Consider the following 27336-nt stretch of genomic DNA (forward strand, 5'->3'; position numbering starts at 1 on the left):
CGACGTGGTCAATCGGGTGCCACCCGACCTGTGCCTCACCAGCGTAACCAGCAACGATTGACCAATCAGAGAGTCCTATTTTGAATTGGCCAATTGGCGACGTAGTCGATCGGATAACCTCTGAACTAGTGCAGTCCAGTGCAGCTAGTTCAGCTATAAAGAATAAACTTATATTTACAAGCTGAATTTGAGGTTATATCTTATAGATCGTGTAATGCAAACTAATGAAGTGATGAAAGTGATCGAAACATCTCGTAAGTGAAGTAATTGTTTAATTATATCATAAGAAATTGAAAATGGCCGAGATAGACAATGACGAGGAGCAATTGCCTCAGAATCTTGGCGACGATGTCGTACAAGAAGTTCTCAAGACCGGCACCGATCTACGCCAGTATTCCAGACAAATCGAAAAGGAACTCAAGGAAGTTGAAAACAAGTCGATCCAAGATTATATCAAGGAGAGCCAGAACATAGCTAGTCTGCACAATCAGATTGCTGCTTGCGATAATATTTTGGAGGTTAAGTTGATTAAGACCTATTTGCTTAACATTTCACGGATTTTATATTGTCAACACGTCGACGTGTAAATATTTGAGCCAACAATAACTATTAGTCGCGAAAAAATATGTAATATTTGCACATAGTTTGTCTTAATAGTTATCTTTATGTAGAGTGATATTATTGAAAAAACTTACCTGGAATAAGTTTTGTAGAGATATTAATATATTATTTTTTAATTATAGAAAATGGAATCGATGTTGATGAATTTCCAGTCAGATTTAGGAAGTATTAGCTCAGAAATACTTACTTTACAACGTAAATCTGTTGCTATGAGTCAACAGCTATCTAATAGGCAAATAATACGTGGCCCGCTCAGTCAATTTATTGAGGATATGACAGTGTCTGAAGCTTTGATCGCGTAAGAAATATTTATCGATGCAATTTATAAGAAAAAATATATCTCTTGATAAACTCGATTAATATGTGTCATGTGCTTTGCAGTGGTATTATGGATTGTCCTGTGACTGAAAAGGAATTTCTAATCCAGCTACAAACTCTAAATCATAAAATTAACTTTGTGAAAGAGCAAAGTTTTAAAGATGCAAAATCTTGTCTAGATGTCACAGATATATTAGAGAAACTAAAAATGAAGGCGATGGCAAAGATTAGAACATATTTACTAGAGCAAATTTATAAATTTAGAAAGCCGATGACTAATTATCAAGTACCACAAAACAATATGCTAAAATATAAATTTTTCTTTGAGTTTGTTTTGGCGAATGAAAGAAATGTGGCGGAAGAAATCTGTGCGGAATACATTGATACCATGAGCAAGATATATTATTCATATTTTAAGTCGTATTCATCGAGACTGATGAAATTACAGGTAAAACAAAAAATATTATTTAAAAGAAGTTGAAAGAGAGATACAACATTAGCTTATGATACAATTATTTTTGAAGTTTGAAGAGAGAGCATCAAAGGACGATTTAATGGGAGTCGAAGATACAGCAAGCAGAGGTATATTTCAAAAAACAATATTAAAGCACAAAGGTACTGTTTTTTCGATAGATACAAGAGGTGAGGTTTTATCCTCTCAATTGGAAGCAACTATAATTATACCACACACTGCTAAGACACGAGTAAATATCAGTGATATAATATGTGATTATATATACTTTGATATTTTGAAACATACTTTGATAAAAATCATTATTATAATTTTACAGTATCATTACGAAGCGCTATTCAGAAGCGAACAATATGCTATAGTAGATAATGCTTGTCGAGAATATCTATTCCTAATTGATTTTTTCAAGGCCCGTAATACACAAGCATTAGAAATTTTTAATCAAGTAAGTTTAAACTAATCACGCATATATAATTATTTAATATGAATATTAAATGTACTAGTGTATTAAATTATTTCTCTTCTTTTGATAGGTCATGGGAAAAACATTAAATCTCATGATAAAAAACTTGCAGTCATTTGTTGACGATTGTTATGATACAATTGCTTTATTTCTTTGCTTGCATTTGGTGATGCGTTATCAATTAATGTGTCACAAAAAAGCTGTACCAGCATTAGATAAATATTGGGAGACTTTAACAGCCATAATTTGGCCTAGGTATTTAAATATATTTAAAAATTTAATTGTAATAATAATTCTTTTAAATGCTATTACAATTTGCATAATTACATCTGTTTTTTCAGATTTCAAATGGTGTTTCAGTTAAACATACAGAGTATAAAGGATTGTGATCCATTAAAGTTGAACAAAGAAACTGGTCCACATTATGTAAATATCTAAATGCAAAAGATAGTTTTTATGATTATTATGATATGTAGCATCGTAAATTATATATAATAGTAATGTTCATATAATTGTGAATTTTTAGATCACCAGAAGATATGCAGAATTTAGCGCAGCAATGGTGAGTATAGTTGAGGGATTCCCTTGTGAAGGAGCAACTCAGTTACTAGCAGAACTGAGAGAAGCAGTACAATGTTTCTTATTTAGAATGGCAGCCATCTTTCAAAACCGAATGCAGCAATTAATATTTCTTATTAATAATTACGATCTGGTACTTGGAGTATTAATGGTAAATATATTTTACTTTACGCATGAAAAAGATCCTATGTGCTTTATACATATCAAGAAATAACAAAAGTGTTATATTTAACTTAAAGGAAAGAACACGAGACAATTCCAAGGAAGCGGAAAGCTTTCGAGAGCAATTGAACGCGCGTTCCTCCGAATTTGTCGAAGAAGTCTTGAGCCCGCATTTTGGTGGTATAATCCAGCTGGTGAAGGAATCGGAGGCTCTAATTGAAAAAGGCCAAGCCGACGATTTGAAACGGCAGGAAGGGAAAGCATTGGCTTTGGTGCAATCTTTCACAAACAATTGGAAACGAGCATTAGAAGAGATACATCGGGAGGTATTAAACTCGTTTCCCAACTTAGTGCTCGGTGGTGCGCTAGTGCAACGCGCGATGACGCAGTTGGTACAGTATTATCACCGCCTTCATAAGATTCTGCCGCCGAATGCGCGCGCGCAACTTACAAACATTCATCATATAATGGTGGAAATTAAAAAGTATAAGACAAATTATTAAGCGATTTCTTAATGAAATTGATTCAAGATTTAAAGGAAATTCAAAGCATCCGTCACTTGTTATAAAAGAATCATTTTTCAATATTGTATATAACAATCTTTATAGCTATTTCAAAGTGATAATTATTTATTAAACAATGATGTAAATTTCGTTTTATTACCAAATATTTTTTGTTGGAGAAAAATTAGGAGAGTATCCTTGTAAATATAATCTTTCACAGAGAAATAAATTCTGTACATTTATTTATAAAATAATACAAGCTACAAATAAGATGCTAAGCACACACGCGGTATCGCGTTACCATTCTATACAATAGTGATTAACCCTCCGTACTCTTGTGCACGAGTACATCGAATCACTGTAATGTGTGTGTACGTTTATCTTATATGTATATAAATTAGTATGTATACATACACAATGTTAAAAGTGAGGTCTCGTTACTTTTTCGTCAAATTTCGCGATACCTATGGCATAATTCGTCAATTTATTGATAAATGAATCCAATTACGATGCCAGACGAAACATATATTTATGCAAGTATTGGTATAATCTAATTGCTGTTAATATGCATTGTCCCCATCGCACTTGTGTAAAAAAAATTATGTCCACCTTACATATTTTTCGAAAGAAATTGTACATAAATTGTTATATTACGAGTGATATCACTTGCATGATTGCAACTTACGCTTTACGCAATTTTATATCGTCGACTTATACCCATCCTTCAAACCACAAAAAAGACTTATAAAACTCCATCAATAGCATGTAACACTCCATTCGTTGCTGGCACATTATGAGTTACAACGTGTGCCTCGTTTATTCGTACTCGTCCTGAAATAAAAATAGGCGGCGAGTTATACGAGAAATTATTTCATATATTCAATGTAATTTGTTCTTTATAAATATTGCATTTAATTGAAGATATAATATTAGCACGCGAAGTTTATTATTAGAATACCAATTGCATAAAGGAATGAATAAATCAACATTTGTAAATTACATACCACCATTTTTGTGAATATGAATTGGCGACTGCGGACGAAGGGTGTCCTTTTGAATATAATATCTCATGCCCGCTGTATAAAGAGTTGTAGGAATCACATGCCGCGAGATTATAGCCTTTGCCGCTTCCGCACCATCCTCTTCGGTCCAGACTGGCGCGCCGTTCTTCACAGACGCATCGGTGAAAGCGGAATCGATCGGTGCAAAGATGGTGAATGTCTTTGGTCCTAAGATTGAAGGTTTAGATATATTAAACAATAAAAATAGTTGAGAGAGAGAATTTAAAACAATCTCTGTCAAATTTGCAAATAAATGATATAAAAAGGGCATCTTATCTACCAAGAGTTTATACATCAAAAGTTGCGTTTTTTATGTGAGTTTTTAACTTACCCGCGAGCGTATCCTCTAAACCTGACACGTGAAGCATTCTGAGGAACATGGTGAACCTCCTCTCACGATCGGCTTGTAGAGTCTGCACTAAATCTCCAACCGGAAGCGGGAACATGACTCTGTCGACAGCGTGAGCGATACCTTGAGGAATCTCGATATCCCGTTTGCTGGGCGCGACGCGTGCTCCGTTTATTGTCGTTACCTATTTGCAAACAATACAAAATTACAAATAAAGTGAAACGTGAACCGTGCGATGTAATTATCTTTATTAAGTCTGGTTATCTTTTGTATGTTAATGGCTGCATTTTGTGAGAAGTGGATTGACTTTATAATGCAACATCGAGCATGTTTATCGAGTAAATACACGATTTCTAGTATATTCTAGTGAAGGTCAATAGACTGAGTCACGTACAAATGCATAAAAGCTAATATACCAAGATGCTTAATAAAATAATTCCTTACAATAATGCCTTATTTGTAATTTATAGTTAAAAGAACGTTTTCTTTTGTTAAAGAAAGAAAAAATAATAAAAATGTGAGAGCACGCGACATGATAATAATGTAAAACGATTTAATTAAAAATTCAATTAAATAAATAAAATAAAAAAATTCTAAAAAACAAAATCTTCCATAATATTGTTTTAAATATCAAATTACTTTTATATCGTTCCACTCGTGATCTTGCATCGCATACTCATTTACTCGTAATTGCGTCCCGGCGAGACTGACACCGGTCATTTCGTCCTGCAGGATGTCGATCTTGAAGGCTCCAGGTATAACGTGATGAAGAAGGAGCTGTTAAAAGATTCATCAATATGAATTTCTATGTAAACGTAGCGATTCCTAATATTTATTACAATTATTATTTAGTTAATTATATCAAGAGAGGGGGAGAAAGAGAGAGAGAGATTCAGTAATATTAAATTAATAATAATTAATAATTAAATTTTTACAATTTTATCGATTTTTTGTTATAATAAAGTTCCCTAGGAAAAAAATGTGATGAATCCAAGTTTAATTGATACAATCAGCTAGCTGATGTTAGGGAAATCTATCGTTAGGAAGATAAATTATTATTGTGTGTGTGATATATACATACATATATAATACAACGAGACATACCCCACTTAAGAGTCTCGGATTATCGTGGAACTTTTCTTCAGCTTTCTCTGGTCCTCCCAGCTGTACCAATAACGTCCTAAATGCTTTGTCTGTAGGGACGAATACAGTGTATGGACCTGTAAATAATATTACAATGATAAGTAAATTACAAAACGCATTACATTGTTAAAAAAATGTTAAATAAAATAGATTTCTTGATCTATTTGAAATTAACTGTTTTTTGACCGAAAGAAACAAATTTAAGTAATTAACTATCGAAAATAAACACCTTTTAGTAAAACTTAATTAATTAAGTAGACAAGATTACTATATTCAATTAAATTTTACATTAAAAGAATTTGAACTTCAAATTTAATTATGAGATAACAAAATGATCTTGTTTTTTTTTAAAGAAAACATTTTGCCTTGCTTTTTTTCACTTTTTTATATATTATGATCAAATACATATTATTTCGCGTTCGTTGTTTTACATTTTAATCTCTCATCTTAATGGAAATGTTAATGAAATATGAAGGGACATGCAATCTCGTTTCTGTATCTCGGTTGACGCATACGTACACAGTACTTTTGACATTAATATGTCAATAAATATATTTTATTTTCCAGACATTCTCTTCTTCGAGAGCAGCATGTATGAATTTACTGTTCTATATTCACTATCGAAAGAAAAGTATGTTATTAGAGAACGTAATAAAATTGCACAAGCTTCTAATTGACACTTGGATCTGTAATTAATGGAAATAGACCTGTATATTACTATTAACTAGCGAGAAATAGTTATTGCAAAAATGTTGCTTTTCGCGCAAAAAACTTAATGGCTTGCATTTTTAACAATGCGAATGCGGTTAATAAAATCATTAATATGTGAAAAGAATAAAATATTTTCTGTGAAATATTAGAAATTTATTTCGTGAAAAAAAAAGAGAGAAAGATAAATAAAAATATAAATGACGACAGAAATTAATTGAGATAACATTATTATTTTTTTATAGAAAGAAGACATAAAAAGATATACATTATACAATCGACATATAAGTGTTAATGTGCTGCAAAAAAATTCTACGTGAACTGCATTCTTCGTAATACATCAGAAATGAATTTTACATTAGGGAAGTATTACATAATATCGCATTATAACGCACATAATTTTCTATGTGTGTATACTGTTAAGTTTAATTTACAAAATCAATCTTATTTTATAATTCTTTTTTTTTAGAAAAAAAGAAGTCAAAAAGCTAAGAGAGATAATGAACTAAGCGAGAGTTAATTACGCCGATGATTATAATGAGTATTTAAATCTCGCGTTTTCTTTGCGAGATCTCGCGTAACGAGGAACGCCTTGTCTTTGTGTTCTCGTAAGATAGAGAGGCAACTGTGTCGAAATCTCGGCAAGTGAGTCGTGAGAACATTTTTCTAATGAACGTTGCACGACTAAAGCGAAACACGAGATACAAATGACGGTAGATTGTGTAAAGAGAGACACGGCCCACCAACCGGCATTATTTGTACAACCGTTTGAATCTGACAGAAACTTTGAGATGTAAGTTAGCCTCCGCCTTGCAGTATTGTTGAACAAGACTGCGGCGGTCTTGTAATATTGCGTAGAAAATGTATTTTGCAAAATTATATAATATTCTATATATAAATCTTTATTTCTCTAATATATTATTTTATGTTAATTTATTAAATTTTGTTTCAGGATATATTAAACATTTTTGTTGAATATAATACTATCATATTTTGCTGTATATTTGCTTTATAAATTTTATTCTTGCTATAAAAGCTTCCTCAAACAGTGGAATGCATATATTTGCATTAAATCAGTTAATATTTATAAACGGTTTACAAAGAATTTGCTTTCTAAATTATTCATTGATACTAAAACGACTATATCATTAGATGACTGAAAATCTTTTTTTAGACTCATAAAATCAAGTCTAGGTCAACTTTCCCTTAATATCGATGCAAATTATGAAAGCGAAAGTTTAAAAGTCTCCAAAATCTTTATTTTCATTTATAAAACTTTAAATAGCCATCTATATTTCTTAACATGTGCGTTTCCTATGTTATAAAGAATCATAAGTTTTTATTATCCAAATTATCACAAGCACATTTGAAAATCGACTCACCAGTTTCGTTTAATACATTATCCAATCCTGATTGCCTCAGATACTTTGCCATAGCGAAAAGACCCTCTCTCCTCAATAACGAGGCTAAACCTTCCGACGGATTTTCCGTTGAAGGTAACACGGTGGTGCTTTCATAGTCTTTTCCCTGCGAAACAATATTGCTGTTCTGCGAACTAGATTGTAAGGTGCTATAAGATGATGCTTTCAATGTCGACGAGGCTTCCGTCGATGGAATTCTAGAGAAATGGATGTAAGAGGTTGTCGGCGTCACTGTCGTCACGATTTCGTTTACCGGAGCCATCGTCGGAATAAATTGACTTCTAGTAGATGATGAATACTTGGTGGTCACTCGCGGAATGTGGTCTGACAAGCTCGTCTTGGTTGGGCTGGGATTTAACGCATTGTATACATGGCCCGTGACACTGGATGCCGAGGTCACGTACTTGTCGGTCGTGGACACTGAGTTTGGTGAGACCGTAATGTAAGGAAAGTAATCTGTCGTTGGTGGCTTGCTAAAAATTTAATTTTTTTTTATTTAAAAAACCAGCTGCATGCATTACTTATTACTTTACTAAATAAAAATAGATAAAATGCAAAAATGCCATATTGAATCAAATACACATAGCGGAAAAAAGCTACGTGTAACATATTTCAAGCATCAAGCACGTAGAACAGAAATGTTACAACTATCTATCGCGATTATTTCAAATAAATTAAACTAAAGAATAAAGAGCAAATATTTATGTAAATAAACAAATAATATGCTTATACCTCTCACTATATTTTGAGGTGGATCTAAGGGTGGTTGGTCTGAAAGTCGCTGCTGTGGTGCTGACAGATTGAAGAGACGATCTGGATGTACCAGAAGACACTAAATTTGGATCGAAGCTTGATTCATAATGTTCGAGCGTGGAAGGCTGTGTAGTCGATACGAATGAGCTGGGTGGTAACTTTAGCTCGCCTTTCTTAATCTTCTCAACGATGGATTCAACATCGGTGCCGCTTTCCTTGTCATTGGCATTACCTTTGACACCCTGCACTTTATAACTGCCATCCGGCTGTTCCTCTAATACCACAAACGTGACCTTCTTTGCCGGATTCTGAATGATGGGCGTCTTACCGATCTCCTCAAGCTTTCCGTCGCTCTTTTGTCGGATAATTTCGAAATCAGCGCCTGGTGGTAGCACACCACCCTTTGTTAACTCCTCAAAGATTGTCTTCGGCGGCTTTATGGTTGTCGTCGAAGGTAATAGACTCGATGTCTGAATAGTAGAGCTATCGGTTGATGGTGCAATGGAGGGCAAACCGTTTGGCGCATGAATAAGTTGAATCTTCTTGCCGTTCGGCAATATCAGATCTCTGGTAGTGACATTTCTGATAACATCATCATCGTCGCCGGACTGAGCTAAAGCGAGCTTAAGCTGTTTTAGTAATAGTTCTCTCTCAGAAATTGCGAATTGTTGGGAACTTCTGCTTTTACCGCCGGAATTTTGTTGTGTAGTGCTGGGTTTATCGGTTTGATAAATCACTTTGATCTGCGGCTTCGGTTTGATCTGCTGCGCCAATCGATTTTCTTGATCCTGAATAAGACTGAGTAAATTTTCCGATATCTCCCGAGTCTTGGAATTTATTAGATGTTTAGATGGCGAAGGTGTGGTAGTAGTGGTCGTGCTTGTTGTTGATATTGCTGTTGTTGTATATTTTTTCTGATGATTAGCAATTGCCTTAAGAAAAAGCTCTGCTTCCGATGGTGTGATTCGTCGCGCCTTTGGCGAAGATAATAGTAATGGCGTGGAAGTGGTGCTGACAACAATCGGGGATGATGTTGCGGTTGACAGAGGTGCCGTAGTGGACGTGAGCCTTTGTAGTTGCTCAAGTCGTAGTTGCTCTTGTTGCTTACGCAATTCTTGCTGCTCATACAGCAATTGTTGTCGTTGCTTTTGCAACAGTTCCAGTTCGCGTTGTTTTTCGAGATATTCTTGCAGCTGCACTGTCTGCTGATCGCTAAACAGTGGTTGCGATAAATCTTGATGAAGATTTTGGAAGCCATTCTGGTTGTATTGGCCATTATTGTATTGTTGCTGCTGGAATTGTGGTGTCTGAGCTGAACCACCGCCATTCACTAAATTCGAAGCACTAAATTGTTGAGCGATCTTTTGTTGTTGTCGTTGTAAGAGCTGTTGCACCTGTTGTTGCTGCTGAAGCAATTGCTGCAACTGTTGTTGCTTCGTACGATCGACCTTGTATTTAGCCAAAGAAGAATACGGCGTACTAGATTGTACCTGATCATAAGGGGGAAAGGCTGTTACCCGCGAGTTTTTGGTATCTTGTGTAGGACGTCGATATCGTTGCTGATGTTGCTGTACGTCGCTTAATATCTGGGCTTGCTGAGAGACTGAGAGACGAGGTCGCGGATCGTGCACAATGCGACCCTAGAAACAGAAAATTTCTATTACATATATAATTAATTCTTAAGGATAAAGTAAATCATAAATAAATAAATAAAATGAATAATAAATGTAATTATTCATTCCAATATCTTATGAAATATAGAATTTTCATAATTAAATTAGTGCGCTGACATGAAGAAGAATAGTAATGAAAAAGTAGCGAAGAATATAAAAAAATGAGAATATTGAAAACTTAATTTAATTCTTAGAGTATTATTCTAGTTAATTTTATTTTTTATTCTTATCGTAAATGACCGCAGTTAATTACTTTTTGCATATTTTCATTTTACCAAAATATTTTATTAGACGTGCTATGTATAACAAGATAAAATCTTTTAAAAGCGAAAGCAAATACTTGGGATCTATTTAGCGGTTCACGACAATTCAATACATGTTATAAGCTTATCAGTTATTATACATTTAAATTCTAAGGTTCATTGAAAACTAATAAATGCAAAATTGAGAAAATTACTTTATAATTTAAGAGTTGACACGTATATACTCACTTTTGTTCTGTATCCTAATTAGTGCACAATAAATAAACAGATTGACATTTATGTCACGATACGTATTTTTTTAAATAAAATTTTTAATAAAAAAATAGCCCTTCAAAAATAATTTTTATAATTACTCAAATATGACTTGTGTGCATTCGCATGTGCACAATATATAGTTCGTTATAGGTGTAGAGTAAAAAAGGAAGAAAGTTAATTAGGAAGATCAAATAACAAGATTTTACATTGCAAAATTAACAATTCAATGAATTGAAATTAATTCTTGAATTTTAACAATAAACAATATTTATATAAACATTTATATAAATATCATACATCTTTAGATCGACAGTTGGCTATAGCTCTTGTGTATGTGTGTGTGTGTGTGTGTGTGTGTGTGTGTATGTGCTATGTAATAAATTTAGAAATTTATTAAAGATTTCATTTCTCCAAAGTGTCAAACTTGCTAATTTCTGTTTATTGATTTCATCGCTGCTATTATTGCAATACAAGACTATAGCGTGCTCTCAAATTTATCGTTTCTTTTATTGTGAGCGCGAGGAAGATGTGAATAATTAAGGTGGCCATAATTAAGAGAAGCATTGTTCGATCTTCCTTTCTCTTGGATGCCTTCTGCTGTCATGGACTTGTTGTGAGACAGTCTTTTCTGCGTCTACTCGAGAAAGTGCGACCTACTGCAGTTTCCATTTCGCGTCTTTCGCATACATAACAACTTACATATCATGTTTGAATGGATATCGGCATATATGTATATATACTGGTTCTTTATATAACACTCTCACGGTTGATATCCGCATTTTGCATCATTAAACGATTTCATGTGCAATTTGCAGTTGTCGCGTTTATGAAATATTTATAGTACATTTTATTCAGAAAAAAGTCATGTTAAATTTTTTTATAAGTTTTTATATAAATACCTGAATGTTATATTCACTATGTTTTACGATAATCGTTACTATAAAGTCACTACATTGTCGCTTTAATTATCGAAAATAAAGTACATTATTCCTAAAAAAATTTTATTATTATTTATAGAAAAAATCTGGAATAAGTTGACGATTAAAATAATAGCTTAAATACCATGCAAAGTGAAATAACATAAGCAATAACTTCATAAATTTTCATTTTAAAATGTCAGCACAATAATCCATTTTTGCTCCAAATCAATTATACATTTCATTGACATTAATTTCGAGAAATCTGTTTAACAAATATTTACATGTAATTTTTTACATCAGTATGTTAAAATATTTATATAACATATCGTCGTTTGTTATAGACTATTGAAACGTTAATTACGTTATTCACACACGGAATTTCTCCTAAATTATCAAAAGCAATAATAAAATAATGAAGTTAATTTAAAATCTATAAACAAAAGTTTAATTCAATGTAAGTTCACGATAACTTGACGAGAAAATAATATTAACGAGAAAATTTGTGCTTAATTTTTATTATATAATTATTATTGTTATTTGCATTGAAATAATTTTATTATATTTACATACATTTCTTGATAAATCTTGCCTGGTGTGTCAAATGAACTTTTTTTGAACTGACAAGTGTAAGGTTATTAATACTGGTTTCAATAACATGCTAGTTCAACTTCAAATACCGTGACAAGATAATTTTATATGAGGGCACTGCAAGTAATTTTTAAAATTATTCATACATCATTGCATTTTGCAAATTGTATTTTTTTATATCATATTGGCTATAATTTTATTCTTTCAGCTTACTAATATTAATATGATGAATGGATATAAATCTTTTATATCATGTCAATGATCATGATAATGAAAACTAATGATTCATAAAAGTGTTGATGGAAATCGATTATAAGACAAAAATTGTGTATTATTTTGGCGCTGTGACACTTGTTAAGTGTTACAGGGATGCGATTATGCACAATCTATTTTGAACTTTCCATTTTCGCATTTCTTGGTGTGTGCACTTTGATCTCACTAACTAGAAGCGGTAAATATCAGTTCTGTAAGCAATAAAAAGTAATAATCTTCGAGAGCGATCAATCCTTCCCTCGTCTGATCCTAAGCGATCAACATGATTAAGTTGCGCGTTAAGAAATCGCAGATTCCTATTGCTTTCTAGTATTTGCCATTTTCCGCAACCAAAAACATTGAAATCTAGGACAGCAAAATATATTTTATAGGAGCATGCATATAATGCAGAATAGTCGGAATATTAAAATTTGTGAAAGGATAACGCTTAAATGATGCCAAGAAACATGCGCATTTCGAATTATGGAAAGAATTTTTAATATCTTTTCTGGAATTGAATCTCTCTCTTTTTTTCTCCTTCTCTCTCTATGTCATAGTTGCAAATGAGCCACCTGACAATTTATGCGATCGTCTCGAGAAATAGTTTGCTTCTGTCGGAAGATAATTGAGGCCTAGAAAGTGACGACGTCTTCACAGAGAAACTTCAAAGTACTGTAGTAAGAATGACGAGGCATCCTATTCGACGATTTATCACACATATTTAGATTTTGCGGAAATTCAACTCAAAATCGTCTCAAGTATTGCATCGACAAATCGATAAATAATTATAAAGCTTTGATGTGTGAGCGGAAATGCTAAAAATAAAAATTTCCTCCTTTTCCAAATGACATTTGTAGAAAGAAAACTTTTTGGAAACAAACACAAGAGTGCACAAAAAAATTAATTTTACTTTTGTTCTAAACATAATTTTAAAAGAATACTTTTATTTCTTTTTCTATATTTTTGTTTTAAAAATAATTTTAAGGGAATATTTTCACTTCTTTTTCTATTCTTTTAAATCTTTGAGTATATGAAGAACAATGTTTTCTAGACTCCTATACAGATTTCAAAGCTGCTAAAAACGAACAAAGACAATTGTGATGATATTTTGCAACCGACAGTTTATACTTATACATATATTTAACAAAACAATGTAATGCAAAATGAAGCCTATAGAGAGGGTCAGATACTTTAACGAACATATATATTTATTATTATATTAGAAACCACAAGTCATGTATAAATAAGTTTCAATAGATACGTAGCATTATATGTGCACTATTATATGTCGCTTAATATTATTGTAATTATAACAATTTCCGTGTTCAGAAACAGAGCACTCCGATTAATGCGATTTACACGAGAAATCCTCTTACTTTCGTATTATCTACCGGATGTTGCAGTAAATCACTTCATGAGTGTACGATATAATTGCGGATTTAACTTGTCGACTTGAATATTTTGAATTTTCAACGTTAAACACATCACAATGTTTTACAAATTTAATAAATCGCAAATTATTATAATTTAAAATAACAATTATTTAAATTTAATGGAAAATGATTTTATTATGATTGTTTTACAATCGTAAAACTTAATTTATTTTATAATTAAAAATTTTTTAAAAATATAAAACAATTGTGTGCATAAAATATAAAACAATTTATAAGCTTTTGTGCATCCACTAAATCCGTCTACTTTTCTAAATATATCGTACGCAATTTTCAAAAAAGTGATAGCAAAGGAAATGGAATATATAATTCATTCCAAACATTTAACGTCACAACATTCTCTTACTCGCTTGAAGCGATTATCGGTTTTCTAGGCAATTCAAAGCTCAAGGAACGAGTTTATAATATTCGTAGAGAAAAGGAGCTAGGAAACCGCGATTGGAATAAACGTTCCCCTTTTTTTCTACCTGTGGGAAACTCACAACCACTGGACTGCACTTAGCTTTTACGATAGTCATGCATTGCACGATAATCACCTTGATAAATATAGATAGTGTAATTGTTAAACGATGAGAAACCATTGTTGTTTTGATCAATGTTGATAATTGGAGAAAGAGCTGCTGCATCTCTCTGTTTTCATGTGACGTTATAACAAATTTATCTGTTTTTCTTAGTGCCAAAATAAAAAAATTAATGTGATTAAATTTTAATTATAGAGTAAAAATATATTCAAAGTTCAAACTAGTTTGATTTTTAAAATTTAACTGTTTTAATTTCAAATCTTTTTAAACTTTATGTTGAACTTTAACTATATTATTTATTGGTGAATCTATACTTTATAGAGTAGAGTAGAGTAGAGTTTCACGAATTAGTTTTATAGTATATGCTTTCAACTTCTTCAATGTATTATAATTTTTTGCGAACGGTACATATAAGTTCGTTTTATATAATCACTATTGTAATTAATTTATTTGTAAAGTATTTTGCTTAAAAGTTTGTAAGAGAAATATTTAAAAATATTTTCCATTTTTTTTAAATCTGGAAAAGATAAAATATACGTATTCTGTGTAGTACGAGTACTGTGTAGATTTTACTTCCTACATTATATTTTTCTACATTCAACCGTGCCCATATACATTTATTCAAAATCAGAATGTTGTAGATAAATAATGTTGATAATCACACTGTACTACTCTTATTTTACGCTCATGATTGCATAATTTGTTAGCATGCACGATCAGACGAGTGCATTAACTGACATAAAGTACCGCATAGTCGCTTATGCAACTTATATATGTATTCCTTCACTTTTCCACAAAAAGAAAGGCCAAAAGAAAGGCAAGTTTGGAATGTTTCTTCATAAAGAGCATTTTCCTTACTATATTTCGTAATATCTCCCATCAACGAAAATAATACATTTAATCAGATTATCTCGTATTATTTTAATTAATTATCTAAAATGTTATAATTTTCTTTATAAATAAATGTCATTTTTCCATTATCTAATTGTTTAAAAGAAAAACATTAATAGTTAAAAACGTTGTTCTTATTATATCATTTTAATTAATAAATTAAACTAACAAAAAGTAATTATTGCTACAATTACTATATATGTACATTATAATTAAAATATTACGTTAAAGTAAATTGAATTTTAAAGAAAAAATATCTTTTTTTAGAACTAAAAATTTATTCTTTTCTTTCTAGTATAAAAGAAAGATTTGAAGAAGCGACTAAATAAATGAAATCTAACAGAATAGAAAGTGTTCTAAAGTAAAAATAAATATTAATAGCATTAATTTTTATGCATTTGCTTAAGATTTTCAAAATTTTAGTTGTTATATAATTTATAGCTACAATTATGTATATAAAACTAAATTTTTTTCTATATATATGATAGTTATATGGTAGTATCTTTTTGTAATTGAGAAGTCAAATTATTATACCAAAATTTGCAATAATTTAAAAAAAATTCTATTATGCAAATAAAAATGATAACTTTATTTTCATGTAAAAGAGTCTCTGCATTAAATTTGGCACAATTAAATATTTCGATGACAATATAACATATATGTAATATTATACACACATTATGATAATATGTATATGACATTTTTTAAATTAGTTTTTTCTTGAGTCTGTTGGCATTAATGTTAATAGATGAAAATTTCTCTCAGAAATAATTAGTAGTATGTCTTTCTGCTCAAGAGAATCAACAAGAGAAACTTCACCTCTGGGGTCAGTCGAAATTCGCACTTTCCGTTTCACTGCCATTACTCGCGAAACCGCCTAGTGCATTTTCAACCTGATGTATTTCCAAGTGAAAAAGGATGAATCGGAAGCGATTTCCAAGGTGATTTAGCGCAGAAATATTTATTCGGAAAATTTTGCATGCTACAAAAAATTACGCTTGCTCATTGCGAATCTTTGCTGCTTCTTTCTACTGCCGAATTATTAAATATCATTAAGTATATTTGCATATATTTCTTTATACGATTAGCAAATTTGGCATAATTAATTCTACTTGTATCTCTAATGCTTAAATGATACACAAAAATTATATTATGTAATATTTAAAATCTACGCGAGATTAAAAGTATAATAAATATGATTCATAATAAATGAATGTCATTGTATCATTAAATATTTATTTATCCAAATAGGAATTTTTGATATATTATGCGATGTCATATGCAAATCGAATAGTAAAAGTGAATAATGGAAAAAAATTTTAAATATTTAATTTCAGTCAAAGAGAAATTGATTAATTAGATAATCACAAGACGACGTATCGTATCTTGATTTATAGAAAGGTTGAAATATTATAGTTTCACCTTCTATTCGAATTTCAAGAAAGCTTATTTAAAGGTAAATAAAATATAATAATTGTTTTTAATGAAATAATAATTATTATTTCTTTTCGTATCATAAAAAAATTTTAATCGAATCTTTTCTTCAAATCCTTAAGCAGAATAGTAAAAGATTATAAGAACATATATATATATATATATATATATATATATATATATATATAACAAAAAATGTACATTATTTCTAGAAATTAATATTGCAAGAAATATTGTAAGGAAAAACAATGTAACATTGCAACTTTTTTACTAACATTGGCTGTGTTCAGCAGAAAAAGCTGCTTTACAACTGTTGTAAAATTCGTGAGCCTGATTGGTATGCTCTTAATTTTGACTGAATCTAAGAGTATATACCAATCAGATTCACGAATTTTACAACAAAGCAGCTTTTCTTGCTGAACGCAACCATTGTAGCTTGTAAAACTGATCGATAAACGTAACTTTCTTCCCGATATAAGCATCGTATCCTTACGTGACGCGTTTCTCGTAATTTCTCTTCAATCGCTCGTAATCTATTTTGAATAGCATTTGATCGCCGATTATTAGCACTTATAGCAATTATAGCGATCAAGCGTTGTCGTCGTTAGATCGACCATGGAAGAAAGTAAAACGATGCGGTAACATTGAATATTTCCCGTTTCCACCTCAACTTTTAATTCGAGTCACGAACAAGATTGTTCGACGAAGCTTAAAGAAATAATATGACAGGAAATTAATTATTGAAAAGTTGCTTTAAGAAAGAAAAGCCTTTTTGTCGTAAACTTTGAGTTTGCGAGAAAGTAATAAAATGCGAGATTAATTTTTAATGTCGAAATAGCTGAATGATCTCATTTTACAAAAAGAGCGTAAAACGCTTAGTAATTTTGTTGTAAAATATATAATAAGTATTTCTGAGAGAATATATAAATGGGCATCATTATTCAATCATTTACACATTACTATAAATGATTGTTTTGTTGTGTTGTAATTTAGATGTGGAAGACACTAACGTCGTGAACATTTGCGTCGTAAAGATTGCAAAGACGGTTCGCGTGTAAAGATTCGTACAGTGTGATGTGTCGAAATCACAGTGGACTATTCTAGCAGTGGGATATTTTGTTAAATAACGTTTGCGTAAAGTGAAGCAGATTATTGGCCAACTGATAATTTGTCTGTCTCGTTTTACGATTATAATCTGTAATATTGCGTAAAAATACGTAAATTGGTTTGGACGAAAGAATAGGCTGTGTAAATTAGAGACATATGGTTCTATGATTACAGCCAATTGTCTATAATTATAGATTCGATTATCGATTATATTACTTAACTGACAATTGTGAGAAATTGGAATATAATAACAGAAATGTTATATATTATAGATACGATTAAAAAATGATTATAAAAGATATGTCGAGATCTCATCATTTCAATAGGCGAAATAATGTACATTTTTTTAAATGTTTATAATTATCACATGTATTTTACAGAACAGTTGTTAAGCGTTTGTATTCGAAATGCTTAACATAATATATACTTGCGAGATGAAAGTCAGCCTTTTTCTTCCGCATTATTCTGTTATCGTGATTTTAAAAATGCACAGTCTGGACAATAATTTAATTGGACAAATAGTATAGATGTAATTAGTTTGATATAATCGACGATTATTCTGTGATAAACCAATGCGTCGTATGTAATTAATTTCATTAAAATGAATAATGAATTTTCACTTAAGATAGCTGCTGATACGGATTTCTTTCCGACACACGTTTTACACTTTATTCTACTCTTCGAAGAACGTTCACAAGATTTCCAGCTAATAATAGATTGCATAATTTCCTCTCGCCCGAGAAATTAATTACATCTGTTCAACTGTTCCCACAAAATAATGAATTTTTGCTCGTGTCTTCACGCTATATTCGTTCTGTTATTCTCAGAGGAAGGTTTCTGGAGAAAGTGAAAGATCTTGTGGCATCCTTCACCTTCACCCATTGTCCTGTATATTTGCCTCGATCTTACTTTGTGTCCTCGAGAATAAGCAAAGATTGCGAGAAGATTTGATATATTTTCTTATCATATAGATCAATGGACAGACAGATAATGCGATTTCTTAATGCATTAATTAAAAATTCAAAAGACAGAGAGAAAGGGAAAGAGAGAAAAGAACTTGAGAAACATTATGTATGAACGGAAATAATTTCAAAAACTTAAAAAGAATGGATATACACAATTCTTTTGAATCGTATACACGAGTATATTTTGAAATAATTTTTAAGCATAAATATTCTATTTGCTATTACGTGATGTTGGGATAAATTTTAACAAATGCATTTCCCACACACGTACACGTAGTATGAATCACATTTAGAAGAATAATTTTGCATGTATTTATTCTCGATATGCTCTGAATATTCTCAACAAGAAAAAGAAATATGGAAGGAGAAGGGTATCGCAGCAATTGGAGCACTATTTCAACGAATGAAGGAACAATGAGGAAAAATTGCTTTTGCATTCCTGCTATCAAGTAATATTTGATTTATGACTTAGAAAGAATCTCTCTATGCGTGTTAAAAATGTTACAAAATGGCGATAAGTATATATGTATACATTTGTATTTGCGCTTATAATACACGTGTATGTGATTATATCAATAATTTTGTTATTTCAAAAAAACATTAAAATTGAGCAAATTGCACTATGCAGTGATATCGCCATGAAAGATTAAACATGTCTAAATTTAAAAAATCATAATTATTCTTATGTAAATCACAGAATAGAACGTGTATTTATGTGCTTTACTCATTTTTTAATCATAAAATATAATATTATACATGAGAAACTTTTCGTTATATGTGTTATTTTAGACATATTTTTAAAATGCACTTTAATTAATAATGAAAATATTTTTATCACGTAAGTGTATTTTATACACTTTCCTAATTATATAAAAATAATAAAGATGAGAGAAAGAGAGAGAGAGAAATATAATATGCAAATTTTAACACAAATGAGTCATGTTGTATGAGAATAATTATTACAAGCAAAATGCGTTATTGCAAATATCGATTGTATATCTAATTAGATGTATCTAATGTATGTAATGTATCAAAGATATTTCTCTTCTTCGACAAAAGTAAATGTTTTCCTGTTGTTTTCGCATTAGAAAGTTCTTGTTTATATACAGTGTATGTACATCGCCCGAGTGTCTCGAAAGAGGAGACAAACCGGAAGCTATTTCAACTGAATATCCGTCATACGTACATATTTCTTCTTATATGCGCACGAAATACTCTTTGCACCATACATGGAAACTTGAACGTTTTCTCAATGGTTTGAGTGAAAGGTTCTGCGATCGTTCCACACCGTTTGGATCCACTTCCGATATACCTTCTCAATTAACGACAATTACCTTTCGAGAGAGAATGCTCTCCTTTATCGATTTAATAAGAAGAAATTATTTATATAAAATTGTTTTCTCTTTTGCGGATATAAAAATTATTAAGATTACGATAGAAAGAAAAATATATACTTTTTATTTATATTAAAAATTTTGGAAATATTAAGATGCACTCTTCTTTTGTATACAATATAATTTTTTATATATTTATCAGAAATCATTTGACGATTACCGTATCTAAGGATTAATATTTTCTTAAAGTAAATCATTAAAAATTGTTTGCATTAGAGTTTTATATTGAAACAGAATCCTATAAATAATTTCGTGTATAATGTTTTCTAATTCATTCGAATGGAAATCGATTTCAGGGAGAGAAACTTAATAATCAGAATGAGAAGCCATTGAGAACAAGATATGCAAAATGGAATACATTAAACTAGAGACGTAGAAGATGCAATAGAAACGAGAGAAGAAATGAGAGAGAAACCAGATAGAGGGTCAAAAGTCATTCTGTTAGTGGGTAAGCACTCGTTCGTTCCTACTTTCGATGCATGCAATCTTTGTTTTCCTATCACGCTATTTGAATTTCTATAGTAATCATTAAACAGTTTGATTTAAAAGAAGATAAAAGAATAGCTGAATTAATATAAATATAAATAATTAAAATATATATATATATATATATATATTTATATATATATTTTTTAAAGCTTGCCGTAAAAGCACGATTAAATATAGTGATATAAGAAATTCGATGATAATTTTTCAATCATCAATTATCGAAAAATTTTCGCACACAAATAATGAGTTTCTTATAAGAGTCACTATAATATTTATTATATATTATTGCAACATTAAATTTATTTAGTTAGGAAGATTTTATGTTAACTGTAATGCAATATTCGAATACAAACAGGAGAATATGAAATGTGAAATGTGAATATGAATATTTACGACTCATTCGTTCTTATGACAGAAGACGAATAAAAAATATAATTAATGCAACGTGGGATTCTTTTTTTTTGTGTATGATTACTGTCTCGGCAGTGAAACTTCATCGAGATTATCGAGAAAGATAGTCCGAGAATTACCGCGAAGCAACAGGCACATTGGCAACGATCTGGTTACGTCACAGGCGAGGCAATTTCATTAAATCTGCATACATTCTAGTAATCTATGTGCCCGCGGCAAAATAGATATTAAAGCGAATCTGTAGAGAAATTTCGAAATTCAATCAAACATTAAAGACACTCATTACGGAAACGCATGTGAGAATGATGATTGATGGATCTTTGATGTCATCGAATACAAAGTCTGAATTGATCTGATCGAAACAAGATATAGTTATTATTTGATTTTTTTCTTCCAATCCCATAAATAGACATATGTATTAGTAATAAGTCCTATAACTATTAATATAACTCGTGGAAATAATTCCATTTCTATAAAAACGCATTAATTTTTTGTATTATTTCTCTTTTACTTTTTTTATATTTATTTATATCTACACACTGCATTTAATTTATATCTACTATATTGCTCGTAATAATTTAGAGATTATCATATAACATGTATCCTCAAATGTTATTTTCTTATTAACAATAGATTTTTGATACAAATTTTTAATGCAAATTTTATGTGTGGACACAAAAATTTCACGGCTATAAAATGTAAAAAAATAACGTAATTTTCTAATAAAGCTAGGTTTTCGCCATATATACTTCAATTTTCGTTCTTATTTGTACGATTTAATCACTATAATATGGCAATTTTGAAATAAGTATCGTGAAACATAAATATCGATTTTATTATCGAACAAATTGGAGTTGTAATCCGCGAATTAATGTTCTGTAAAGCTGCGAATAACTTCCATCTTGAGAGGGTTATCCTATCTCCTTATGATCGAAACAAGTGTGAAAAATATCGTATATTTATAGACTATTAATATTTATAGACATTTGATGTCTTTTTTTAGATATAAAAGAACTGCATTTTTTCTTGATAAAAATCAATGCGAAAATCTGCGATATTATATATTAATATTAATATTAATCTGTTTATTAAAATTATAGTATAAAATCGAATCACAATTAAATGTGCAAAAGATTAAATGAACATCACCGTCATTTTTATCCAATTACTTCCGTTATGCAAATTTTTCGTCGGTTATTTCAAGAAAGTTTTTTGATACAAGGGAAAGTTACGTGATAGAGTTCATTAAAGAAAATGAAAGTAATTCTCTCGAAAATCGTCATTCATCATCACTCGATAGTTTTCTTTAATTTTTCCAATTTAAGTTAGAAAACGTGCGAACATATGAAATATTGTAAAATATATACAATATAATCAAAAATTTAATTAAATTCTTTCTATATAATATATCAGATGTATTAGATAATGTTACAAATGCATTTCCTAATTTTAATTTTCATTTAATATAGTTTTCTAATTTCTCCAATTTAAGTTAGAAAACGTGCAAATATATGAAATATTGTAAAATGTAATCAAAAATTTAATTGAATTCTTTCTATATAATTAAATGCATTAGATAATGTTACAAATGCGTTTTCCTAATTTAAATTTCCATTTAATAATAAAATATATAGAATAGATATAAATTTCAGAGTATTACTCACTTGTTGAAAGTGCGACAAATCGGGATTTAAAATTGCAGGATCGACTTCAGCCGCTATAAAGATGTCCACCCGCAGTATCAACGTGGTCCATAGAAAACACAAGTATCTTCGTTTCATCGCGGAAAATAATTTCCTTTCTAGCTTTCAATCCCGATGTTCACACCACGACAAAGCACCCGTTGTATTCTTCTTTGAGTTTCACCAATTTTGGTACATCAGAATTTCCTGTATTAATTTACGGATACTTTCAGTAGCTTGTCTCTGTTGTTTACAATCCTCGTAAATGAAAATGAGATTACTTTCTTTTAACTATCTCGCTGAGATCCGATGTGAAGAAGACACGTTGCCCTTATTGTCTTAACGTGTTTGTTTCAACTTCTTTGATCTAATCAGTATCGTGTTTTCATCTAATGGCGCGGAAGAAATTCTCGCCTCTGCTCGTCTTTCAAGAGACTAGCATTGAATTCAGCACGGAACGTCTTCCTTCCTTTCTTCTTTCCTTCCTGTTTGAAAACAGGCGAGAGATCAGGAAGAGGCTGAGCCGCCAGTTGGATTTAACGAGTTTATACGTCGACGAGAACGAGTTCGGGACTGTTGAAGATCAGAAAACGTCCGAGAGTTTTACTTCTTCGATGTGGGAAGAGTTCTCGCGGTCCGTCAGGTGGGAGACAGCCACCAGGTAGAACGGTGAATGTTACGAATAAGGAACCCACTTCTTCTCTTGGTATTTTCCTCCGGTAAAATATGCTCTATAATATCGATTAAACAAGATAAAAATAAAGAGATCTTTCTCGCACATTCAATAACATATAAATCGAAGATTCTTTAAATTGAATGATAAAGTCAGTTTGATCATAAAATTATTTTATCAAAAAGCTAAAGTTATAGTTCACTAAAATTACATTTATATAATATATATAAGTAATATATAAAATAAATATACATTACTAATATATATAATAAAATCATAATCTTTATATTTATACACATGCAAATTATGTATCATAATTTGTAGCTTTTCAATAACTGTTTGATTAATTTTTTACCAGTTCGCACAATAAAAATATTGTCCTATTTTTGCATTTTAATTAAACTATTAGAAATTGTGCATTGCAATAAATATACTGCGTTTCACGCGCATGTCTTGCCATTACATAAGAAATTCGCGGATAAAATTATGGATAGATTAAGAAAGTGACACGTTTCAGTTTAATAAAGCGCAATAAACTTTCGGAAGATGAAAAAATATTTGCAAGAAGCAGTTGTTTAACTGCGACGACGATCGAAGCGGTAAAAAGAAACTCCTTTCGTATTCCGTTTCTTCATTACTAAGTAAAAGATCGAGAGAAAAACACTGTATAGGAAACATTTACTTGGGGAGGGGTCCGTACGATATTATTCAACATCGATCGAGATCGAACGGAAAACTTAAACGGACATTGGCCCATTATACAATTCCATCCAAAATAGTGTTCCGGAGAGCAAGCAATTGCGCGACGTGCTGTTTTAGAGCTACTTTTTTTCGTGCATCGCTTCCTGCGCATAATATAACGCAATTTTATTCGCAGCTCAGCAACGTTCTTGCAGAAATGTACCGCTTATTAATCTTTAAACGTTCGCTTTTACATTATGTAAATTTTAATAAAACTATTACGTCAGTTAACTTACAAATTGTGTTTAATACTTTAATGATTTTATCCATATGGATATTCTCCGTTATCTGTATGCTTAATAATTTTTTTAAATTCTTTTCTTTCTTTTGTCGATATATCATAAGAACGTGATAAAATAATATAAAATGAATACCGAGATGTCTCTTATTGGATCTTATATCATCATGAATATAGAGAGTTAACGTGAGTCTTACGAAAGCCCTATCATTACAAGTTAAAAAAATAGATCTTGGAATTTTAGTTAGAACGCGGAGCGTGTGAAGCAACCGAAGCGTGTTCGAGAGCAACGGGAAGAAGCCAGTTCGTGCAACGAAATGATGATTAATAATTTACGCAATGCAGCGATATTATTAAGGAATCAAGATCATGCGATACGTACTCGTTTGATCGGTGCCCATCGTAAAACGTTAACTTTCTGATTAAGCAGCTAAATTCTTCTCGGAATCGCTCCGGGCGACGAAAACGCGCCCGTTTACAACAAATCTTCCTTTCTCCACTCTCGATTGTATGACGGCGAGTTTCGTTTTGAATCGATTACCCACTTCGAAGAAGGATTCATGGGAAAGCTCGTCTCTGCGTTTAATAAAAGTATCTTCACACGTCTGATTGACTAATCTTGGTGACAAATTCCGTGAGTGCGCGCGCATCAACTTTCTCCCTGAAAACTTTGATAAAAGCCATCACATATCTTTTAACAATTTTAAAATTAATTTAAATAAACAATTTGTAATTATATTCCTGAAAAAAAGAAAATAATTAAAATCCATTGACATTTGCATGGATGAAACTTTGATATATAATCGTACACTATAGAAAGTTTGATATAGCTTATAAAAAACTCTTATTTTTTAATTATAATTGAATTAATATTTCAGCAAAGAAAAAACTTTTTATTTGAATACCTTAAAAAAACAACAATTTTTATTCGATAAACAAACATTTTAGTCTCAAAGTTTTATTTTTGATAGTAATAATGCTAATAATATCGTAGTAAGTAATAATACAGCGACTAACATAAAGTTTTAAGATAAAAAATGCACGTATATATATTCTCATATACTTACTCCTATATAATAGATATATAGTCATTCGTTTTGCAAAACTGTTTATTGTAGAAAAATATCCAACGTGCTAATTTAATATCATTTGCATTCTAAATATTATATGCGAAGTAAACGCATGCAGTTTTCCAAGTACATTACGAAATCTGGAAAACATAAATGATTAAACGAGATCAAGAATTTTCACATGATGGATAATTATTTATAATTTCAAGCTTGTGTATGTGTATGTTTGTTGCTCAATCTAACGCTGTATTTTATGAAGCTATTAAGATGTCGATATATGTGTATATAACGCTATATATGATATATTTTTTTTCTATATTATGATTTACTATTACAATTAATAGCTTGGTCTTGATATTTCAATAATTTTAAAATGTTTGGATTTTTATACATGTACCTTCATATACGCAAAATGATTTTGTCGATATCTTATTCATATTGATGTATATTTATTTGACTTGTCTCTTAATTCTCTAGAATTTCTTAGTTATTATATATGAGATAGAAAAATTCGCTATAAAGAAAAAAAAAGCATACAAAAGTATTTTTAAAAATAAGTAAATAAAATAATTATATATAAAAAAACAGTCGCACATAATTTAATTAATTTAATATTACGATATTATGACGCTTTTCGATCGAAGAATACCAATTAAGACATTAGGAGAGCCGCATTACGTAAGGTAGCATAATGTTGTCGTAAACTTATCGCGAATAAGACATCTGCCATGTCGCTACACGAAAAGTATTGTGTGGATATACGACTATATCATGTTTGGGAAAGAGGCTTTCCTGTCCGTGTACATGTGAGAATCCTCGTTAAAAAACGTTTCACTCGAATGAAAGGGAGCGGAAGCGATCTTAATGAGGCGAGAATTATGCGATTCCTTATACATATCGAGAGGTTTTCTCAAGTTTTCAGTAGTATATAAAAATTTAAAAAAAATATCGCACATAAATAACAATCGACCAATAAATATAAGGTGAAAGAAGGTGCTAGTTTAACGTGATCGTTAATGAGCGTTAATGAGATATAATCTACGTGATGCAATATATTAAATAACAATAATTCTATTGTAAAGAAAATGCTCGAACATTTTTTTTGTGCGTCTCATTCTTCGAGTTTGCGACTATCACCTTTGCAGACACTTTTCTGGTAGCCAAGGTAATTGCTCGGATAATTTGCCGCCAACGCGTTCGCCGACATCGTGGCCGCATTGCACCGCAATAATATCGCGTTGTAATATGGCAGTGCACTATACTTTCCAACTATCTAATTAGGTCACCAAATATGGTGACACACACACAAAGAAGAACGAATATTGAGAAGAGAAGAAAAGATGCAAGAGCAAGCTAATAATATTCTTTATTATTTGTAGAAAAAAAGTTTAATTTTTTTCCATCTTCATTTAGCGATCAATACCCTTTTCTATCAATGTGATGTAAATTTAATTATTGATTGTAACTTGTAGAACGCAACTAATATTAAAATATCAAATTTTATATTCTGTTATATATATGATATAATTATGTCGTTAGAAAACGTGAATTTTAATCATTTCTCATAAGTTGATGAGTGACTAAAAATAAGTTTAAATCATATTAATAAAAATGGACATGAGTAACGCGCGTGTACTTGTGTTATATTTTGCAAATAAAAGATTGAACATGTTCACAATTGAGATTCTATGCTGTATAATTTTTATTATTTTTATTTTTATTATTTCTGATCATTATTGTTAGTATAAATATATAAAATTTCATA

General features: G+C 30.7%; 2 protein-coding genes across 2 annotated transcripts; one reads left to right on the plus strand and one right to left on the minus strand.

Moving 5' to 3' along the window:
• Window positions 1-131: 131 nt before the first annotated feature.
• On the plus strand, window positions 132-3214 carry LOC105249075 (vacuolar protein sorting-associated protein 52 homolog). Its single transcript, XM_011254269.2, has 9 exons — window positions 132-518; window positions 744-919; window positions 1003-1387; window positions 1464-1643; window positions 1731-1856; window positions 1945-2129; window positions 2216-2300; window positions 2401-2604; window positions 2693-3214. Exons 1-9 carry the CDS (start codon window positions 297-299, stop codon window positions 3116-3118), a joined length of 1989 nt encoding a protein of 662 aa, XP_011252571.1. The 5' UTR covers window positions 132-296; the 3' UTR covers window positions 3119-3214.
• A 159-nt stretch (window positions 3215-3373) lies between these two features.
• Window positions 3374-25630, minus strand: LOC105249074 (cell wall protein DAN4). Its single transcript, XM_011254267.3, has 10 exons — window positions 25569-25630; window positions 24884-25169; window positions 22832-23580; window positions 8533-10193; window positions 7762-8273; window positions 5633-5748; window positions 5168-5305; window positions 4511-4712; window positions 4123-4347; window positions 3374-3949 (listed from the first exon to the last, which is right to left on the minus strand). Exons 3-10 carry the CDS (start codon window positions 22946-22948, stop codon window positions 3861-3863), a joined length of 3060 nt encoding a protein of 1019 aa, XP_011252569.1. The 5' UTR covers window positions 22949-23580; window positions 24884-25169; window positions 25569-25630; the 3' UTR covers window positions 3374-3860.
• Window positions 25631-27336: the final 1706 nt, after the last annotated feature.

This window comes from Camponotus floridanus, unplaced genomic scaffold, assembly GCF_003227725.1.
Source record: "Camponotus floridanus strain SB8 unplaced genomic scaffold, Cflo_v7.5 scaffold2, whole genome shotgun sequence".
Classification (NCBI taxonomy): Eukaryota; Metazoa; Arthropoda; class Insecta; order Hymenoptera; family Formicidae; genus Camponotus; species Camponotus floridanus.

Coding starts and splice junctions, on each gene's coding strand:
- LOC105249075 (XM_011254269.2), top strand. CDS start 297: ATGGCCGAGATAGACAATGACGAGGAGCAATTGCCTCAGAATCTTGGC. Junction 1,644..1,730: donor CACACACTGCTAAGACACGA/GTAAATATCAGT, acceptor ATAATTTTACAG/TATCATTACGAAGCGCTATT. Junction 2,301..2,400: donor AAGAAACTGGTCCACATTAT/GTAAATATCTAA, acceptor GTGAATTTTTAG/ATCACCAGAAGATATGCAGA.
- LOC105249074 (XM_011254267.3), bottom strand. CDS start 22,948: ATGAAACGAAGATACTTGTGTTTTCTATGGACCACGTTGATACTGCGG. Junction 4,713..5,167: donor ACGAGTGGAACGATATAAAA/GTAATTTGATAT, acceptor GTTTGCAAATAG/GTAACGACAATAAACGGAGC. Junction 4,348..4,510: donor TTTAGAGGATACGCTCGCGG/GTAAGTTAAAAA, acceptor CTTCAATCTTAG/GACCAAAGACATTCACCATC.